The 22211-nt window shown below is 40.3% G+C and overlaps 1 protein-coding gene across 2 annotated transcripts in view; it reads left to right on the top strand.

Annotated features, from left to right (window-relative positions):
• Positions 1–225: 225 nt before the first annotated feature.
• Positions 226–22211, top strand: part of DCBLD1 (discoidin, CUB and LCCL domain containing 1) — a 70996-nt gene continuing 49010 nt past the window's right edge. Inside the window, exon 1 of one of the 2 annotated variants that reach the window (XM_020901706.2) lies at positions 226–447. In XM_020901706.2, the coding sequence (XP_020757365.2) occupies positions 336–447 (112 nt within the window). In that variant the 5' untranslated portion in view covers positions 226–335. The remainder of the gene's footprint in view (positions 448–22211) is intronic. The other variant, XM_070449920.1, reaches the window with a different exon arrangement.

Genomic DNA, 22211 nt, shown 5'->3' with positions numbered 1-22211 from the left:
GGGAGTCCTCGGGGCTCCCAGGTTCACGTGCACCGGGGAGGAGGGGCGGAGGAAAAAGAGAGCGTTTGCTGGGAGCTCCCGGGGCGCCTCCACCCCGGCGGCCCGCCGCCACCCGGGAGCCACTTCCTCCTCGGGGGCCGGCGTGCGGGGCGGGGCAGGAGACGCCCCCGCCGGGCTGGGCCCCGGGCCGCCCCAATGAGATTCGGTGCCCGGCCGCGGCTGCGCCCAGTCCAGGCGCTGCGCTCGGCCGCGGAGGAGGCGGCCGGCCGGGGCGGCGGCGGCGCTGCGCGCGCCAAGGGGAAGCCGAGCCTGCCAAGCTGGCGCCCGGCGGGGCCATGGTGGCCGGCGCCCGCGGCGGCTGCGCGCAGGCGGGGGCTGTCCGGCGCGGCCTCCTGGCCCTGCTGCTCGCGATCTCCGCGCCGCTCTGGCTGCAGGCGGAGGAGCTGGGTGAGTGGAGCGTGTCCGGCGGGCGGCGGGCTGGGCCTGGAGGGACAGCGCGCGGGGGGAAGTCGGAGTCGCAGCCTGTGCCTGGAGTCCCGCTCTCTCCGGCCGATGGCGGCTCGGGTCAAAAATAAGTTACTGCATTCCGATCGCTCCCCACCAAACTCCTTCCTTCGCCCGCAGACACTTCGCGCCTCCCAACTTTCTCTCTCCCCTCTCGGTTGATTTCCAGACTTCCTGACTCTGCGGGCCCCGTGAGAAGTGACATGGCCCGGGGGGTCGCGAAATGAAGACCCCAGCCTTAGGGGGAGGATGTTAGTGGGGGAGACGCCTCTCAAACCTTTTGACAGAGTTGCCCACAGCCGGCCGCCTCTCGTCCCTGCGCAGCGTGTGAGTTTCTGGCTGGCACGGATGGTTGGGAAATGATTCCCCGAGGTCCGCCCTGGAAAGCCGGCAGCCCCAAACAGGCCGCCCCTCTAGAGTGTGCTGCTGCGCCCCGACTTGGAACCGTGTGGCTCGGCTCCTTCTTGGGTATCTGAGCGAGTCTCCCGACCTGGCTGATCGTTCTCTGGACCCGGTCCTTGCCTTCAAGTTGGACCTAATTAGTCCACCGGCGAGTTTACTGCTGCTTATCCAGCAGATGAAAGCAGTAAGCCGTTTTACCAGCTGTAGGCAAATTTCAAGGAAATTTAGTTCTTTATTGATCGTGAGGGGCAGCTTTCTGCGGAGTTTTCCTGTGGTTTCCCTTCTGCCTTACTTTTGCCCCTCTGCAACCCAGATGATTTAATGGCAGTGCATCTATCCAGACTATTCTGACGGCTCCCCACCCCGTGTTTTCGAATGGGACAAGAACCAATGCTAAACCAAAGGCAGGCATTTTGGTCACTGAACCCTATATTCTCAGTCTGAAACTTTGATAGTCAAGATGTTGGTTTTGGTTCCTAAATTAGCTTACATACCTATTTGTTAGGAAAGAAAGAAAGAAAGACAAACCCTAAAATTTAGGCAAACTGTGTCTTGGCACTGTAGCAGAATGCTAGGAATGTTGTAAAATATTGATAAATGCGTGTGTTTTTATTAAATATGTAGGATTTTGATCATGGGTGTTTTAAGCCCGCAGAAAATGTTTCTCAGGTCATTGTTGGAAGATGCACCTTCAGTATTGTACATCTATGAATAGATCCAGCAGTGTGTTCCTATACTAGTCTGGCCACAGCTGTCACCATCTTTCCAAATGCAGTTTTTTTAGACGTTATATGGCATCCAGACTGTTAACTGGGTGCTTTATAGAGCAGTCTCTGGGAAGTAGTGTGACTGCTTAGATTCTTAGAGCTTCACATTTGATACTTCATTGCACAAAATTGTTGGAAGAAGATGTCATGTTTCCATGAAGAATCCTGTATATTTAGGACGTTAAAAGAACCAATGAAGGCATAGGTATTCAGTCACAAAAGCAAAACTTAGATTTGGTACATTTATTGAAAAAATCCAGGAATTCGAGTTCTGATATCTCTTGAGTGAAGAGGCATAATCAGTGATTTTTTAGTATCTCTCACGTCTGTGGTATTTCGGATTAGCCCTTGCTCACTTGTTTTTCAAGTTCTCGTAAATTTAAGCATGCAAAACCATTTTAGGTTTTGAAATATGCTACTGGGTTTGATGTTTGATGATCTCCAGTGATATTAGTGTTCTTAACGTTTAAAAAGTAAGACTCGTGCCTTAGCGTGAGTCTGGTTTTGTTAAGATGACACTGTTTATTGCATTTTACTATCATTGTTTTTGAAGGCAGCTTAGTCTAACTTCTTGGCAGTCTTGGGAGTCTTCTTGGCTCCCCAACCTGCTTGATCACCACTGTCTCCAGAAGCTTTGTAGAGCCCCAAACCCATACTGTGAATCAGAACATCCAATGGGTGGGGCCTGGGAAGATGCGATTCTAAAAAGTTCCCACAGGTAATTCTGATTCAAATCAGCTTTGAGATGGTGGAAACATCTGACATTGTATAATGTTAATTATTTATATCATATATATTATTATAACATATATAATACTGTATAATGATAATATGATAAAGTGCTACTACCATCTGTGTCATAGACCATTTATTTAATATTAGACTTTTATTCATTGTGTTGTTTCAGAAAATAAATGTGATAAATTAATCTGAATATTTATAGGCCTAGTCAATGAAATTATTCATTTTTTTAAAAAAGTCAGAATCTGGTGATGCCTGAAGCTATACTGGTTCCTTATAAGACTGCTGCTTCCTATGTGCTGTTTTTGCTATATATATATATATATATTTTTTTTTTTTTTTTTTTCTTTTTAAGTCCATTCTTCTATATTCACTGCCAGGCATACCCCAGGCATTAGGGCTTGATGAGCAGAATATGGGCTGATTTTTGCTCCTTCTTATGTCCTGCTCCTCTGGACCCACTTAACTAACGTTAAGCATTTCCACAGATTGTTTCACATGATTTTGACTTTACATAATATCACATTTGGGGCTTCCCAGGTGGCTTAGCGGTAAAGAATCTCCTGCAATGCAGGAGATGTGGGTTCCATCCCTAGGTTGGGAAGATCTCCTGGAGAAGGAAATGACAACCCATTCCAGTATTCTTGCCTGGAAAATCCCATGGACAGAGGAGCCTGGCAAAAGAATGAGTTAGTGACTAAAACAACAACAGTAATGTCACATGTATGTTGATCATTAGCATTGTTTCAGTTTATAAGTCCATAGGCTTGGGCTTAGGTCTTATTACCTTGATTATCAGTTTTGTGAAATAAAATACCTTTTATTCGTGTGAGGAATTGGTGCTAACTAAAAATCCCTGATTCTCTCTTCATCAAAATATTTGGAAATGGATATTAAAGATTTCCTTCTTGTGATTTAAGTATTAGGAGAATAAAAATAAGCAGTTAATCTCTGTGGAAACTTGTAAGCATACAATTAGATACAGAAAATATGATTATAAGATTCTGCCCAACTCTAACTTTTTACTTTCAGAAGTTCTACTTTTAAGCCATCCATCCTTTATATTTGGTTCAACAGGGGACAGCTGATGTCTGATGTTTTGGGTGAGTGGCTTTTTAAAAAGTACTCCCAATTTCTTCTGGCACCTTCTGCATCAGTGCATGCAGTTATCCCAGATTTTCCTTCATCTTGAAGGTCTGCCATTTGGTCAATGTGATGAACTCTAAGTTCTGGCGGGCAGTGACTGGGATTGTCTTTATCTTCATAGCACCTGACCAATAAATGTTTCTCAAGTTGAACTGAACAGTGTCTTTTTATTGAGAAGATATTTTCAAATTGTCCTCCTTAGAGGAAACTAAGTGATGAAGGGTCTACCAAAGTTCTTATGAAGGCACATCTGATGCTTCCACTAATTAACTGTGTTTCGCAAGCCCAGCTCTCTGGGCTTGCTTATTTCTGTACATCAGGATGCCTTCTAAATGCAAGTGCAGCAGAAAGAAGGGAGGGTGGCCACCAGAACAATATGTCTTTTGGCACTAGTAGGTGTAATCTATAACTGGCACCATGAAACGTTAAGTTATACCATATATTTCAGAGGAGAAAAAGTTGTGCTGAAGGATTAATTAAACATATCAAAGGATGTTATTAAAACAGGATTTGAACTCTGAAGTGTCTCAGACTGTACTTACCAACTTTTCATAAGTTGAACCCTTTCACCTTAGGGTACCGGAGCAGGCTAGAAAATCGTATTAAAAACCACAACTTGGAAATAAGCAAGACATTTATAAGAAACTAGATTTTTATTTTTCAGGTGCAAGGGGAAATTAACTGCAGCATGTAGCAAAGATTTTAGTCATGTTAAGGCAGTGAGGTTATGGGATAGGGGAGAGGGACTTGTTAAGGGAAATATTTCCTAGAGAGTTTTGGACTTACTGCTATGCCTGTCCTGAAACAGGAAGTCAAATCTCTGCATATTAGAGCAACCAGTTGTTTTGAAATTTCAAGGAGATAATGTCCTGTGCTTGGTCATGTCCGACTGTTTGCAACCCCATGGACTGTAGCCCGCCAGGCTCCACTGTCTGTGGGATTTTCCAGGCAAGAATATTGGAGTGGGTTGCCATGCCCTCCTCCAGGTGAGGAGATAATACATGATACCTATTTGGACTTGCTGGTAGCACAGAGAACTCAATAATTGGCAGCTACCTTACTAATCGTTATTGTTTGTTACTATTAATTTGACACATACAGGGACCCTTTGTTCTGCTTCCCCCACTGCCTCCTGGACCTCATTCTCTACCACACTGCATGTTCCCAGCCATACTGACTTTCTCACTATTTCTCGGTGCTATCAGTCTCCCTTCTAGCTCAGAGCCTTTGCAGGTGCTATTCCCTCTGCCTGGAACTGGCTTGTCCCCAAATGTCCACACTTTCCCCGTTAGTCTTTCTTTGGACCTTGCCTTTGGAAGACGACCAGCCCTAACCACCTGGAGCCCTCTCGTCTTCCCCAGAACTCCACATGCCCTGCTCCCTGCTTGCAGTTTTCTCCAGAGCACTTCATATCTTCTCACAGAGTAATTTATACTTTTCTTTCTTGTCTGTCTCCCCTCCATGAGAATGCGAGGTCCATGAGAAGCCTGGTGCGGTGAATAGTGGCCAGCACATGGCGGGTGCTCTGTAGGAAATGGGTGCTCAGTGAGAACAGGGTGAGAAGACAGTGAAGAACCAGTTCCTGCCCTGTGGTTGAAGACTCTGAGCTAACTCTAGCTGAGAATCACAACCTGAACAAGACAAAGTACTGAAGGTGTATGTCTAGTCCAACTGCTATTTGTAAACAGAAAGTCTGAAAATATGGATTTAAAATAGAGGAACTCACACAAAAGCAGAAGATATTAAGAAGAGGTGGCAAGAATACACATAAAACCTATACAAAAAAGATCTTCATGACCCAGATAACCATGGCAGTATGATCACTCACCTAGAGCCAGACATCCTGGAATGTGAAGTCAAGTGGGCCTTAGAAAGCATCACTACGAACAAAGCTAGAGGAGGTGATGGAATTCCAGTTGAGCTATTTCAAATCCTAAAAGTTGATGCGGTGAAAGTGCTGCACTCAATATGCCAGCAAATTTGGAAAACTCAGCAGTGGCCACAGGACTGGAAAAATGTCAGTTTTTATTCCAATCCCAAAGAAAGGCAATGCCAAAGAATGTTCAAACTACTGCACACTTGCACTCATCTCTCACGCTAGTAAAGTAATGCTCAAAATTCTTCAAGCTAGGCTTCAACAGTATGTGCATCATAAACTTCCAGATGTTCAAGCTGGATTTAGAAAAGACAGAGAAACCAGAGATCAAATTGCCAACATCTATTAGATCATCAAAAAAGTGAGAGAGTTCCAGAAAAACACCTACTTCTGCTTTATTGACTACGCCAAAGCCTTTGACTATGTGGATAACAACAAACTATGAAAATTCTTCAAGAAATGAGAATGCCAGACCACCTGACCTGCCTCCTGAGAAATCTGTATGCAGGCCAAGAAGGAACAGTTAGAACTAGGCATGGAACAATTGACTGGTTCCAAACTGGGAATGGAGTACATCAAGGCTGTCTATTGTTACCCTGCTTATTTAACTTATATGCAGAATACATCATACGAAATGCCAGGCTGGATGAAGCTCAAGCTTGAATCAAGATTGCTGGGAGAAATATCAATAACCTGAGATATGCAGATGATACCACCCTTATGGCAGAAAGGGAAGAAGAACTAAAGAGCCTCTTGATGAAAGTGAAAGAGGAGAGTGAAAAAGTTAGCTTAAAACTCAACATTCAGAAAACAAATATCATGGCATCCAGTCCCATCACTTCATGACAAATAGATGGGGAAACAATGGACTTTATAATAAAGTGACAGACTTTATTTTGGGGGGCTCCAAAATCAGTGCAGATGGTAACTGCAGCCATGACATTAAGAGACACTTGCTCCTTGGAAGAAAAGCTATGACCAACCTAGACAGCATATTATAAAGCAGAGACATTACTTTGCCAGCATAGGTCCATCTAGTCAAAGCTATGCTTTTTCCAGTAGTCATGTATGGATGTGAGAGTTGGAATATAAAGAAAGCTGAATGCTGAAGAATAGATGCTTTTGAACTGTGGTGTTGGAGAAGACTCTTGAGAGTCCCTTGGACTGCAAGGAGATCTACCCAGTCCATCCTAAAGGAAATCAGTCCTGAATATTCATTGGAAGGTCTGATGCTGAAGCTGAAACTCCAATACTTTGGCCACCCAATGAGAAGAACTGACTCATTACAAAAGATCCTGATGCTGGGAAAGATTGAAGGCAGGAGGAGAAGGGGATGACAGAGGAAGAGATGGTTGGATGGCATCATTGACCCAATGGACTTGAGCTTGAGTAAGCTCTGGGAGCTGGTGATGGACAGGGAAGCCTGGCGTGCTGCCGTCTACGGGGTTGCCAAGAGTCGGACTCGACTGACTGTCTGGACTGAACTGAACTGAACTTCTGGTATATTCAAAGGCATTGAAGATGAAAGGAAACCTATTGCCAGACTTTCAGGTCTGGAGTAAGATAGACTAAGGAGTAATTTTGCCTTTCTGTAACTGAAGAGTCACATTGATATCATCTTCCAGATGTTCATTCTCTGTATATAAAATTTTTAAAAATAATTTTTCACCTTAGGGAGTTCAGGAATGGAAGAGATTTAATTGATGAGGAGAAAAAGCCACATGGTGATTTTTAACCCAATGTGGAAATAAATTCAAACTGAGTCTTAGTTGTGGGATGGCGGTGGGGATGGGGGGAGGGAATGGGAGAAAAAGAGGAGGAAAGTCTAAGATTCATGAAGGCAGGAATAAAACAGAGCCTTTTAATTCACCAATAGCACCAAGTTCAGTGTCTGGCTGATAACTGTTTCCAGATAACTGTTTCCTGAGTCAGTGCATGAATGCTGTGGCTGAGGTCTGAGAGAATGAGGTGAAGGGCAATAGTCACTTAAGTGTTTTTAGAGGAAAATGCACACATGACTATTGTGATGTCCTTAGAGATACTGTACATGTGCTCCAGAAAATAACTAAATTCAACCCTGAAAAGGGCTGGGAATCTGAAACTCCTTTCCAAACAACACTGGCAAAGCTGCCATGTTAGGCGCTGGCAGTCTTGAGATCAGGGGAGCAGGTGGTATACCGGTTTGGGCCAGGTCAGCCAGTGGTCCCCTAAGGTCTGCGGGTGCTTATACCTTGAGGGCAGCAGGGCCTGCTTTGCTTTGAAGATCATTTGGGGACAGTTAGTTTAGGTATCTGTGACATGAGCACTGTGTCAAGCTGTAGAGTCCTCTATGCCTTGACTGTGTAATGCCACTTCTGTTTAATCTATTTATCTAGTTTTCATGGACTATCTCCAGGGAAGACGTAATTCCCCATATTTGCAGAAATGTCTTTGTCTTGTATATGCTAGTATATGGTCATTTTAATTTTATATGGCTCCATTTCATAACTGAGAGTGTTCGTGAATATACCTAGAGGTTGTGTGTAAATGATTTTTATGGAGCACTCTATTCTTAAAAAAAGGAGAAGGAAAAAACAATGATTTCATTTTTCTTTCTGAGGAACATCAAGACCAGTGAATATTAAAAGTTATTGAGTTATGAAGTCCAGTTCAGTTTCACGTGCCAGTATATAAAATTTCCTACAGGGAAAATGGTAGACATTTCTCTGGGTCTCACTTAAATTTTAAGTGGCTGAGTAGGTTTAATGCAGCTTTCTTATTGCTTTTCATAAAAGCAGGTTCACTTCAGATTGAAATGTGGTTGATTTCAGTCCCAAGGAGGAAACTGTTGAGACATAATAGCTCATGAGACATAATAGCTCATGGGCCCACTGGAACGTGAGATCTGTTTATTGGATTGCTCCTGCTCTGAGTTTAGAATGGAGGCTGCTTACTGTGAGAATTACCTGGACCATGATTTGCCTTTTTTTCCACTTGCCCCTAGAAAGCCCCTGCTTTGCCAAGAGTCTAGAATAGAAGGTAATTCAACTCAAGAAAGAAATGGCCCTGTACCTGCTATCAGTGCTAGCTCAGAAGGGTTGAAAAATCTTTGAGACCCTCTTGCCTTTTGGGTAGGAAATTCCTTTTTCTTCCCCCCAACCCATCTTTCTTGTTTTCCTTTTTCATCCTCTTTGCTACAGTTACTGCGCTATATTATTAAGATCTTAACAGACACACTGCTTTTCCCCTGAGGTATTTAAAGTATATTAAAAACTTCATGGCATTTCTCCCCTAAAGATTTCATTTGCATTTATTAACATTTTCTTACATGGCCACAATGGCTTGAGCACACCTAAAAATACTAATGTTAATATCTTAATATCATCTAATACTCAAGTCATATTTCCCCTGTTAACCTAGACATGTCTTTGGGCTATTGGTTTGTTTAAACAAGGATCCAAACAAGGTTCACACTTTGCAGTTAGTTATTACATCTGTTAAGTCACTTTTAGTCTATAGCTGATCCCCACCCGCATACATTTTATTTTCCTGAAAGAAAGTCAGATTCAGTTATCTGGTGACACGGCTCACATTTTAAGTTGACTTACTGCTTCTGAGTGGTGTGTCTTATACTTGCACCAGTGCCTAAAATATAAAGCTGAATTAGACCTACAACTGTGATTAGACTCAGGCTAAATGTTTTGATAAAGGTACCTCAAAATGCTATGTACTGCTAATTGTATCACAACAAGATGCATTTATTATTACTGTTATTATTATTGCCCCATGCTTGAATGATGCCAAGAATGATCAGTGACTTCTGGAAATTACAACTTGATCCCTCCGTTATAAAGTTGCCTTTTCCCATATGACCTGGAAGTAGTCTGCAAGATAGTAATTTCTTGCTCACTCACAGCATTCTTCCCATCAACATTTCAGCCAGTGGTTTAAGCGTCTGTTGATCATTGTTACCCAATCAGATTTTTTAAATGTAAATAATATTTTAAAACCATACCTTTGTATTTTTTTAATAAAAAAAAAATTTTTTTTTTGCCTCTAACTTAATTTAGTCTTGACAATTTTGAGAGGTATTGAAGGAACTGAGATTCAGAGAGACTGGATCATTTACCCTAGGCACATTCACTTTCTGTGCCTAAAAGTGGACTCAGGGAACACGTCGTACAGTTCTAAGGGCCTTAGGGTGGTCTCTTGACTCATCTTCAAAAGATGTTCTTTCAGATGGGATCAAGTTTAAGAAAAGAAGCCTTGGAGGAACACAGTTTCAGGGGGTTATTTATGCAATAAAGTTTTAAATTAATAGTCTTTGGCTTTCTCTTAGAGGTGATTACATTTGCCACAGAAATATTAAGACCTTTAAGTGAAAAGTGTCAGTCACTCTGTTGTGTCCAACTCTTTGCAACCCCATGAACTGTAGCTCACTAGGCTCCTCTGTCCATGGAATTTTCCAGGCAAGAATACTGGAGTGAGTTGCCATTCCCTTCTCCAGAGGATCTCCCCCACCCAGGGATCAAAGCCAGGTCTCCTGCATTGCATGCAGGTTCTTTGCCATCTGAACCACCAAAAACTTCCAATTAGTAGCTAATCATGTGCTTTTATCCACTGTGATACATTCAGCAGTGCAGAATACAGAATGTGCAATGATTGTACAATTTTTAGGACCATGCAATGTGACATGAATTTTATAACGTTTACTTTTTTCTCACAAATCTTATGTTTCATACCTCATTAGATGTCTGATAAAATGCCATCTCTTTTCCAACTGAGATTTGCTATTCTTTGGTGGGTAAATATTGATTGCTTTTTTCTTATATGTGGTGCATACATGTGTGTTCCCACAAACCTTCTCATCCTATTTCTCCGTGTATTTTCCATTGTATGTTCAAATAATTCCTAAATTGACACTCTTGTCCATGTGTCAGAAATATCATTCTGGCTTAAGTAGAGATCCTGAAATTTATTATTTTCTGTCCTAGGTGTATAAATGAAATCTAGAGTAAAATTGTGTCAGAAATTGATGTGTTCCAATTTTAGAAATAGATGTTAAAGTAAAACCATACAAAACTTACATGTTAAAGATTTTTCATTTTTAAAAAAATTCACTGCAAGATCCCTGTTAATAATGAAGGCCGTTTAAGTCTCTTAGGCTTTCCTGGTGGCTCAGATGGTAAGGAATCTGCCTGCAATTCAGGAGACCCAGGTTCAATCCCTGGGTCAGGAAGACCCACTGGAGAAGGGAATGGCATCCCACTCCAGTATTCTTACCTGGAGAATTCCATAGACAGAGAAACCTGGTGTGCTACATACAGTTCATGGGGTTGCAAAACATCAGACACGACTGAGCAACTGACACTTCACTTCCTTCCCAAGTCTGTTGCTACTCAGAGTACATCTTAAAAGTGCCAGCAGAATAGTCATTGTCAAGAGATTTTTGGACATGTAGAAATTTCAGGCCCTGCGTATTAGTAAGATTTTCAGATGGTTGCTGTGCCCACTGAAGTTTGAGAAGCAGCACTTTATTCTACTGAAACCTTCATATTACAGAGCAGCTTTTGGGAGCTACACTGATGCAATCAAATAGAACAACCTTTGCTGAAAGTGAAATAGTCACCTCTCAGGCTATTCCTTTAATAGTCTAGTAAAAAGCACTTACTTAAATAATTTAAAAGAGAGAGTGGTGAAATTTCTCGGAAGTTTAATGAGAAACCCTGACTTAAATATGGCTCTCTTCCTCATGTTAATTTCGAGACTAAAAGAGAAGGACTATAAATAAACAATTGTAATGTGGGTTTTAATGCCAGTTGTGCTGCTTAGCAGTGGCAGTGTGATCCTGGGCAGTGTCTTAAATCTCTGTTTCCTCACCCCCGAAATGTATAACTTCAGCAGTTGCAGCCTAAATGCTTGAGCTTCATGGTCTTCGGAATCAGACAGGTGAGGTTCCATGGGGCTGACAACTGAGCTTCTCAGAGCCTCTGCTTCTTCACGCATAGAACCAGGGATAATAGGAAGGACATGTGATGAAGAAAGGATGCCGTGTGCTTTCTTGGGTTGCGTTGGAATTGTCCTGTCTTAAAAGATATGGGGTATGTACTTGGATGTTTGAGATTTTACTGTTTATACACAGCTATTTGTATGTATGCCTGTATGTATGAAGTGTTTTATAATTTTTAAAAAGGGAATTAATAACATATTAGCCAAATATGATGACCCTGAAAATTAAATAAAATTAATATAAAGGTCCTTAGGACACTTAGTATGTCACTTTTTACAGTAAATGTTTGATAAATGCTACCTATTAGTAAGAGCCTTTTCACAATTAATTTTATGATTTTTTTCTCCTGTTCTAGTAACATTTTGGTTCTTAATAATTTTTTAAAAATCTGTCCAAGTGAAAATACCTGTGTGTATGAGGGAGCAAGAGAGAAACATTTATCATTTTAAATTTTAAAAAAAATTTATTGAAGTTTAGTTGATTTACAATTTTGTGTTAATTCTGCTGTAGAGCAAAGTGATTCAGTTATGTATACACACACACACACACACACACATTCTTTTTCATATTCTTTTCCATTATGGTTCATCACAGGATATTGAATATAGTTCCCTGTGCTATACAGTAGGACCTTGTTGCTATACAGTAGGACCTTGTTTATCCATAGTTTTAACTTCTAAAACTCAGGTGAACTTTGTACTTGGTAATATTGGAACTTTGGGACATTGAGAAAAAAGTCAACATCTAGTTCCACTTCATGTGAATATCAGTAGTATGCATATTTAACATGGAACCAAGTTTAGAAAATATAGCACATTGAGGCGGGAAGGATTGCTCTTATTTATCCTCAGCTTGAGCAACTGCAACATGGACATGACATCAACATCCTGACATTATTAGTAAAGGTCAGCAGCCACTTTTCTCTGATTTCCTTATCCTGAGCATCTATTCAACAGGGATAAAGCAGTCATCTTAGGTTTATTTTGCTTTACAAACAAGGGTTTTGTTTTATTTTTTATATTTGCATCTGTGAAACTGAGACACTTCTCTCATACAATGTATCTGATTTGTTACCAATTTCTCTTTTAACTTAAGCAATTGTAACTTAATAACAGCTTTGGGAAGTCTGACTTTAGAATATCAGTCAGGTATTACAATTTCAGCGTCTGGTTTTAGACCTCTAAAGTCTCAGATCCATCTCTCCCCAACTGATCTTTGACCCCAGAAGCACTGTTTTGGGATCTCTGTGTGCCTAGGAGTTGGCCCATGCGTCCCACAGAACACGACTCCCAGGAGACGCCCAATGAGCAAGAAGGATCGTAATACTCCTTCCTTGGGAGTATTACAGCCTGTGTCCTCTGTTAGAGCAAAGGCTTTGAGATGTCCTGAGGTGAAGAAAAGGATTCTGGGAGCTTATTTGCCTTGTAACTCTTTTTTGGTGACATGGATGTGATCTCTGTAAGCCTAGGACCAGGGGATCCACAGTGCCTACTCTGACAGATGCCGAGCTAGCAACTAGTGGCCCTAGATACATCTTGAGGAATGCATTCCAGTTAGACTTTCCAGTAGTTTCAAGCACTTAACACACAGCCTTATTCATCTTTACCATGCTCAGTTTGGGTTGGTCATTTTGAAGGAAGATTGATACAAACTTCTTAGAATCATAGAGCCAGTGAGTGTTACAGTTTGGAAGAAGCCAGCTAATTCAAAACAATATTCTTGACACTTTGTGTATAGTATTTTAAAAGAAAAATATAGTGATTATAACATATTGAATTCTTGCTATATGCTCGCCTCTATGCTCAGTGCCTTACTAGCATTGGGTCATCTGATGCTCATGGTCCCCCTGAGTTGGGCACTGTCATGTCTCTGTGTCGCAGATGGTGAATTGATGCTTGGAGAGATAAAGGGACTCACTCAAAGCCTCAGAGCTTCCAAGGACAGAGGAACCCAGTGCACTGTGCTCTGCCACTTCCCAAGTATATGGAAACAGTTTATGAAATTAGAAAAAGAATATGTGTCTTCCCCTCACATCCACAACCCTTACAGTGATCTTTTTTCCTTTTTGTAGGAGTCACAGACTGGAGGGTGACCAAAGAACTATGGAGTTGTCACTGATTTTACTTATACCACATTAAAGAATAGCATTAAACTAGGTTTTGAGATTTTTATTTCCATTGGGCATAAATGATGCTTTTTAATGTGTTACTATTAAAATTATTGATGTCTTTGCACACTGATGGAAATAATCTCCCATTATGTAGGGACTCTTGGATAGGACCTCTTGAAATGATTTAATTTTCATGCATTCATATTGATTTGTTATAAGTGACTTTCTTTAGCTGATAGGAAACATTGTGTTGAGAGTTCACATGGAGAGACTTTTGACAAGTCCCTCCTTTTTTTTTACTTTCATCTGCTGAGACAAAAGTGTCATCTTCATTAAATTAATAGTTATACCTTTAGTACCTATTTTATATATAGTGAGAATAAAGTTTAAGGAGTTTCTAGTTTGCAGAACTGTTTTGCAGAATTAGTCATGTGTTTCTAGTCTATAGCCATGACTCTCATCCATTATTTTTTCAGGAAAACTAAAGATTTAGAATAATTGAAGTTTTACCATCATAACTTCTGTTTACTCTATTTATTCTCACAAAGAATAAAAAAACTCTCCTCCTCTTGCTCTTCCATTCTTTTCCAGGCAACACATAAAGTAAAAAAGTTAAGCACAATTGGAGGGTAACAAAGTTTACAAGAGAGGATGGTTGACAGTGAAATTAGTAATAGCTTGGGAAAGCTGTTGGCCTTACCATCAGACAAAGAGCTCTGTAATAATTGCAAACTTCTTTTTGTGGTTGAAAAGATTGTAGTCATCAAGAGCTCACTTGGTCTCAGACATAGGAAGAAATTTTCTCACACCCACACAGGGGTGATGGTGTATGCATTGAGACCTGTTGTAACTTGAATCTTACAAAGAGCAAAGAAACAACTGTAATTAAATCATGTTTCTAGAAATGGTTTTACTTGTGATATTTTAGAGCATTCTTTCCCAAATTGCAACTTGGGACCCATTTGTAGTTGGTACATTTAGTTCACCTGGCACAACCAGTATGCTTTTAATTTAAAAAAAGGAAGAAATGGAATAGAGTAGGAAATATCACAGTTCATTACATATAATAAAAAGTACTATAACATTAAGCTTTTGTTATTTATGCAGATGTATGCATGTGCGCTTGCTTAGGTTGTGATGAAAAAATCTTTATTCTAACTATGGGTCATAATAAAACAAGTTTGAAGACTGTGGTCAAGTTAGTAATTAATCTTAAAGGTATTTTTGTACTAGTTGTTTAACTTCATCCAGATAATTTTCCAACAAGTGCAATTCAGTTAAAAAAAAAGTTTTTAAAGCCTGAATCAATCTTTGTAGTATTGCAGAACTTAGTCCATATCAGATATGTCTTAATTTCACTTTGCTGTTAGTGGAACGTGACTTCTTATCAAAGGGAAATAGTCTTTTAAGGAAGTTATTGTTTTCCTTTCTTAGTGGCTGGAATTACAGTAGACTAAATAAATGGTGGACTCATGTAGACAAGCATCTGGGATTTGTCTTAAGCTTATTTAGAAAATACCTTGTATAGCCATACTTCCTAAGTAGCTGATGTTAAAGTCCGAAAGAGGCATATCCGTTCATTTCAGACATTTGAAGAGTAGATATTGCGTCCGTTGGATCTGTCATTTGACTCTCAGGAATTATTGTTAACTCACCCCTCACCCCCTCTGACTGTGAGCTCCTTCAAGTGGGAACCACAGTATATTAAGTTCTGAGCTGTTTGTTGAGTAAATTTTTAATGCCAGTTTAGGTATGTTGGTTTACAGAGACTTATACCTTAAGACTAATGCTGAACACAGCCTTTAATGTTGCAAAGAACATTAGGTGGATTTGGTAGTTTTACTTATGTTGTTTTTCTGGTTTATATATAATGTACTCATAGTTTAGAAGATAATGGAAATCAATTCTAATCCCACACCATAAAAATGAACACTTTAAACCTTTTTTTCCCTTCATACTTATGTATGTGATCAATATTGTTTTAAAATTAGTTTTCTAAAACATGGTCTTAACTTTTCCTTAATATCAATTTGCTCAAAGACATATAGTTTGACTCTTCTTATTTAGATTGTTTCCAAATGCTTAGAGTTAAAATGTTTAATGTTGGGGTTGAGATTGCTTGGGGATTTATAAAGCATTGATGAGTACTTGCAGCTTTCTCCAAAATCTAAGCTTCAGACATCCAGTTTTATTTCTGTGAGTTGTTTTGAGAAGGTGGAGGGTTGATGGCTCCAGGCGAACCCTGGGATTTAGGCCCCTCATGAACCCTTCGCATATTCTTCAGCAGGGAGAAGTTTTCAGCCTAAAGAGAGGAGGAAATGATACAAAGTTTAGTCATCATGTGCTTTGGCAATTAAATTACAGTTCAAAGGAAGAAGAAGATAAACCCAGTGTGGTAGAACTTTGAAGAGTAGACAAATTCCCTGTGGCCAAACTTCCTCCTTCCCCCTTCTTGCCCTGTTCGCCCCTTGATGGTGTGTAGGTGGCAGGTCAGTGTCCCTGTCCCCTCCCACCAATGCATCACTGCGGCTCACTGTCCTGGAGTCCCCCTAACACCATGTGTAGCTTCATCTTAAAGCTGATTGTATTTTTTTCCGCTTCAAGATTGACCTTTATTTATCTTCATTTTAATTAAAAACAAAAAACAAAAAGACCTATGAATACCTCATCACCCAGCTATCAGTTCAGTTCAGTTCAGTTCAGTCACTCAGTCGTGTAGTCGTGTCCAACTTTTTGCGACCCTATGAATCACAGCACGCTAGGCCTCCCTGTCCATTACCAACTCCCGGAGTCCACTCAGACTCATGCCCATCGAGTCAGTGATGCCATCCAGCCATCTCATCCTCTGTCGTCCCCTTCTCCTCCTGCCCCCAATCCCTCCCAGAATCAGGGTCTTTTCCAATGAGTCAACTCTTGCATGAGGTGGCCAAAGTATTGGAGTTTCAGCTTCAGCATCAGTCCTTCCAATGAACATCCAGGACTTATCTGCTTCAGGATGGACTGGTTGGATCTCCTTGCTGTCCAAGGGACTCTCAAGAGTCTTCTCCAACACCACAGTTCAAAAGCATCAATTTTTCGGCACTCAGCTTTCTTCACAGTCCAACCACTGGAAAAACCATAGCCTTGACCAGATGGACCTTTGTTGGCAAAGTAATGTCTCTGCTTTTTAATATGCTATCTAGGTTGGTCATAACTTTCCTTCCAAGGAGTAAGCGTCTTAATTTCATGGCTGCCGTCACCATCTGCAGTGATTTTGGAGCCCCCAAAAATGAAGTCAGCCACTGTTTCCACTGTCTCCCCATCTATTTCCCATGAGGTGATGGGACCAGATGCCATGATCTTAGTTTTCTGAATGTTGAGCTTTAAGCCAACTTTTTCATTCTCCTCTTTCACTTTCATCAAGAGGCTCTTCTTAGTTCTTCTTCCCTTTCTGCCATAAGGGTGGTGTCATCTGCATATCTGAGGTTATTGATATTTCTCCTGGCAATCTTAATTCCAGCTTGTGCTCCTTCCAGTCCAGCCTTTCTCATGATGTACTCTGCATATAAGGTAAATAGGCATGGTGACAATATACAGCCTTGATATACTCCTTTTCCTTTTTGGAACCAGTCTGTTGTTCCATGTCCAGTTCTAACTGTTGTTTCCTGACCTGCATACAGGTTTCTCAAGAGTCAGGTCAGGTGGTCTGGTATTCCCATCTCTTTCAGAATTTTCCACAGTTTATTGTGATCCACACAGTCTAAGGCTTTGGCATAGTCAATAAAGCAGAAGTAGATGTTTTTCTGGAACTCTCTTGCTTTTTCGATGATCCAGCAGATGTTGGCAATTTGATCTCTGGTTCCTCTGCCTTTTCTAAAACCAGCTTGAACATCTGGAAGTTCTTGGTTCACGTATTGCTGAAGCCTGACTTGGAGAATCTTGAGCATTACTTTACTAGCATGTGAGATGAGTGCAATTGTGCGGTAGTTTGAGCATTCTTTGGGATTGCCTTTCTTAAGGATTAGAATGAAAACGGACCTCTTCCAGTCCTGTGGCCACTGCTGAGTTTTCCAAATTTGCTGGCATATTGAGTGCAGCACTTTCACAGCATCATCTTTCAGGAATTGAAATAGCTCAACTGGAATTCCATCACCTCCACTATCTTTGTTCGTAGTGATGCTTCCTAAGGCCCACTTGACTTCACATTCTAGGATGTCTGGCTCTAGGTGAGTGATCACATCATTGCGATTGTCTGGGTCATGAAGATCTTTTTTGTACGTTCTTCTGTGTATTCTTGCAACCTCTTCTTAATATCTTTTGCTTCTGTTAGGTCCATGCCATTTCTGTCCTTTATTGAGCCCATCTTTGCATGAAATGTTCCCTTGTTATGTCTGATTTTCTTGAAGAGATCTCTAGTCTTTCCCATTCTGTTGTTTTCCTCTGTTTCTTTGCATTGATCACTGAGGAAGGCTTTCTTATCTCTCCTGGCTATTCTTTGGAACTCTGCAGTCAAATGGGAATATCTTTCTTTTCTCCTTTGCTTCTCTTCATTACACAGCCATTTGTAAGGCCTCCTCAGAGAAACACTTTGCCTTTTTGCAATTCTTTTCCATGGGGATGGTCTTGATCCCTGTCTCCTGTACAATGTCATGAACCTCCATCCATAGTTCATCAGCTATATAGTAACTATCAATATTTCCCCCATCTTTTTCACTTATTTTGCTCTCCTCCCTTCCTTTTTTGCTGAAGTTCTTTATGGCAAATCCCATACTTCATGTCATCATGTCTTTTCAGCCTTTACATGTGTCAGTAGGCATCCCTTAAAAAAAAGGCATATTCTCACATAACTTCAATACCATTATCACACCCAAAAAAGTGAGTAGTACTCCCCTGATAGTGTTTAATACCCCAATATCTTTTTTAAAATTGGCATCAGTATTTATTAAGAAGGATGAGATGTTTGGATGCCATCATTGGCTCAATGGTCACAAGTCTGAGCAAGCTCCAGGAGATAGTGAAGGACAGGAAAGCCTGGCGTGCTGCAGTCCATGGGGTCACAAAGAGCTGGACACACTTGAGCAACCGAACAACAACATTTATTAATGGGCTTCCCCTGTAAGTCAGTAGTAAAGAATCCGCCTGCAATGTAGGAGATGCGGGTTCGATCCCTGGGTTGGGAGGATCCCCTGGAGGAGGGAATGGCAACCCCCTCCAGTATTCTTGCCTGGAAAATCCCATGGGTAGAGGAGCCTGGCAGGCTACAGTCCATAGAGTTGCAAAGAATTGAACACAACTGAGGCGACAACTGACTGCAAATCACACATTTATTAATAGAAATGCATTGCATTTGCAAGTCCAACTTTTTAAGCTTATAGCTGATTTACAGTGTTTCAGGCGTACAGCAAAGTGCAGTGGCTCACTCAAGGACATGTTACATGTGAGTGTCAGGATTAGAACCCAGGCCCCTAACATCTAAGGCCGAGTTTTAGTTTCTAGAGCAGCTCTCTGGGATCAGGATGAAACGAAAGATTTCACTCTTCTCATCCCAGTCAAAGATTAGGAGCAGGTGGTGAGGAACGACTCTTGACTCTCTTAAGGAAGACTTGGGAGGTGAAAGTGAAAGTTGCTCAGCCTTTCAGAGCCAAGTGCGTCTTCTCTGACCCCATGGGCTCTGCAGTCCATGGCATTCTCCAGGCCGGAATACTGGAAGAGGTAGCCATTCCCTTCTGCAGGGGATCTTCCCAACCCAGGGACTGAACCCAGGCATTGCAGGTGGGTTCTTTACCATCCGGGCCAGCAGGGAAGCTCCAGAATACTGGAGTGGGCAGCCTATCCCTTCTCCAGCAGATCTCCCTGACCCAAGAATGGAACCTCCCTTTGTTGTACACCTGAAACATTGTAAATCAGCTACATATATACTTTTTCAGATTCTTTTCCATTATAGTTTATTACAATATAATATTGTAATAGGGAATATAATTCCCTATGCTATACAGTAGGTCCTTGTTATTTTATATATAGTAGTATGTGTCTGCTAATCTCAAATCCCTAATTTAATCCCGCAACACCCCTTCCCCTTTGGTAACCATAAACTTGTTTTCTATGTTTGTGAGTTTACTTCTGTTTCGTAAATAAGTTTATTTGTATCATTTGTTTCCACATATAAGTGATATCATATGGTATTTGATTTACATCACTTAGTATGATAATATCTAGGTCCATCCATGTTGTTGCAAAGGGCATTATTTCGTTATTTTTTTATAACTAGTGATATTCATATATATATATACATATATATATATATATACAAACAACATGTGTACACACATACACACACCATATCTTTATCCATTCATCTGTTGGTGAGGATTTAGGTTGCTTCCTTGTCTTGGTTATTGTAAATAGTGCTGCTATGAACATTGGGATGCATTTATCTTTTTGATTCAGCATTTTTATCTTTTCAGGTTAACATGCCCAGGACTGGGATTACTGGATCATGTGGTAACTTTGTTTTTTTAAGGAACTTCTATACTCTTCTCCATAGTGGCTGTACCAATTTACATTTCCACCAACAGTGTAGAAGGGTTCCCTTTTCTCCACACTCTCTCCAGCATTTATTATTTGTGGACTTTTTAATGATGGCCATTCTACAGTCTGAGTGGTACCTCATTGTAGTTTTGATTTCCATTTCTCTAGGAATTAGTGATGTTGAGCATCTTTTCATGTGCTTATTGGATATCCATATGTCTTCTTTGGAGCAATGTCTATTTAGGTCTTCTGCCCATTTTTTGATTGGGTCGCTTGTTTCTTTATATTGAGCTATATAAGCTATTTTTATATTTTGGAAATTAAACCTCTGTGGGTTGCATTATTTGCAAATATTTTCTCCCATTCCGTAGGTTGTTTTTTCATTTTGTTGATGGTCTCCTTTGCTGTGCAAAAGCTTTCAAGTTTAATTAAGTACCCTTTATTTTTGCTTTTGTTTCCATTACACCAGAAGATGGATCAAAAGAAATATTGCTGTGATTTACGTCAAAGAATGTTCTGCCTGTGTTTTCTTCTAGGAGTGGTCTTACATTTAGATCTTTAATCCATTTTGAGTTTATTTTTGTGTATGGTGTTAGACAGTGTTCTAAGTTCATAGTTTCACATGTTGCTGCCCAGTTTTCCCAGCACGACTTATTGAAGAGACTGTCTTTTCTCCATTGTATTCATGCCTATTTTGTCAGAGATTGTCTGACCATAGTGTGTAGGTTTATTTCTGGGCTTTTTCTCCTGTTCCATTAATCCATGTGTCTGTTTTTGTGCCAGCACCATACTGTTCTAATTACTATAGCTTTGTAGTATAGTCAAGTCAGATTGTGATTCTTCCAGCTCTCTTCTTTCTCAAGATCATTTTGGCTATTTGGGGTCTTTTTTGTTTCCATACAAATTAAACAAAAAATTTTTTTTTGCTCCAGTTCTGTGAAAAATGCCATTGGTAATTTGATAGGAATTGCATTGAGTCTATAGATCGCCCCCAGTTATCTCTTAAAAATGGTTTGGCAAGATTGGATTTTTCAAATTATGGTCCAAATAAGATTCACATGGTTGTTGTGGTGCTTAAGTTTCCTTTAATCTAAAACACTTTTAAAAACATTTCTTTGTAAAATTCATTGTTGAAGAAACTGGGTCAGTTGCGCCTAGAATATTGCAGCCTGAATTCAGCTGATGACTTCCTTATGGTGTCAGTACATTTGTGTTTCTACTGTCTGTGTTTCCTGTAGACTGAAATTAGATATAAAGGCTTGATGAGATTCAATTATTGATTCGCATGTTTTGCTTTTTGGTGAGAGTACACGTCATAGGTGAAGGTGTGTAGAGCACATTTTATCCTGTCAGGAGACTTGTAACATCTCATGGTCTCATGTGGTCATGCTGAGATCCATCAGTGAGTTTAGATGGTGCCCTGCCTGATCCTTTCATTTTGAAGTTCTTCTTCCACCTTCTACCCATCTGTTTGTTCCATCTATTTGTTACCATTGCCAGATAATCTTATCAGCAAGTTGTTCATTATAATAGATAGATGTTGTGAAAGACTCTAAAGAGAGCCCTGATAAGATAGCAGTGCAGGTAGTTTTCCAAAATTAAACACAAATACACTTATGTTACAAAATAAAGAGGTGAGACAAAAGTGTTTTCAAAATTCTAGAATTAGATCATCTTGGAATTGTCATCTGGCATCCACCATTGGTTAAATAGCTTTAAGGCAAGGCCATATACATCTTGTGTTCTCATCTGTGAACTGGGTCATACATTATGACCCTCTCAAACTCAACACTCCATGCTCCTTAGACAAATATGAGAACTTGGTTAGTGAATTTAGTACAAAAAGATTTTAGAACAAAAATTCTCCTTTATTGGTTATCATTCCATAGTGATCTTTTTAATGCAAGCTTCTATAAATTCTTTAATTAAGGATAAGAAAAGAGCATACAGGATCACAAAATCTAAATAGTATAAAAAAGTATAAAATAGGAAATAAAAGCACCTTTGTTTTCACCCACTGGCAGTCATATTTAACCAGACTGATAGTTTTTTTTTTTCCCAATTTTTTAATTGAAATTTTTATTCTGAGATGATCACAGACCACATGCAGTGGTAAGAAATAATACAAAGAGATGTTGTGTACCTTTACCTAGTTTCCCTGTGATAGTA

Source organism: Odocoileus virginianus, chromosome 19 (assembly GCF_023699985.2).
Source record: "Odocoileus virginianus isolate 20LAN1187 ecotype Illinois chromosome 19, Ovbor_1.2, whole genome shotgun sequence".
NCBI classification, from domain to species: Eukaryota; Metazoa; Chordata; class Mammalia; order Artiodactyla; family Cervidae; genus Odocoileus; species Odocoileus virginianus.
This window is presented reverse-complemented; position numbering and strand designations above follow the sequence as displayed.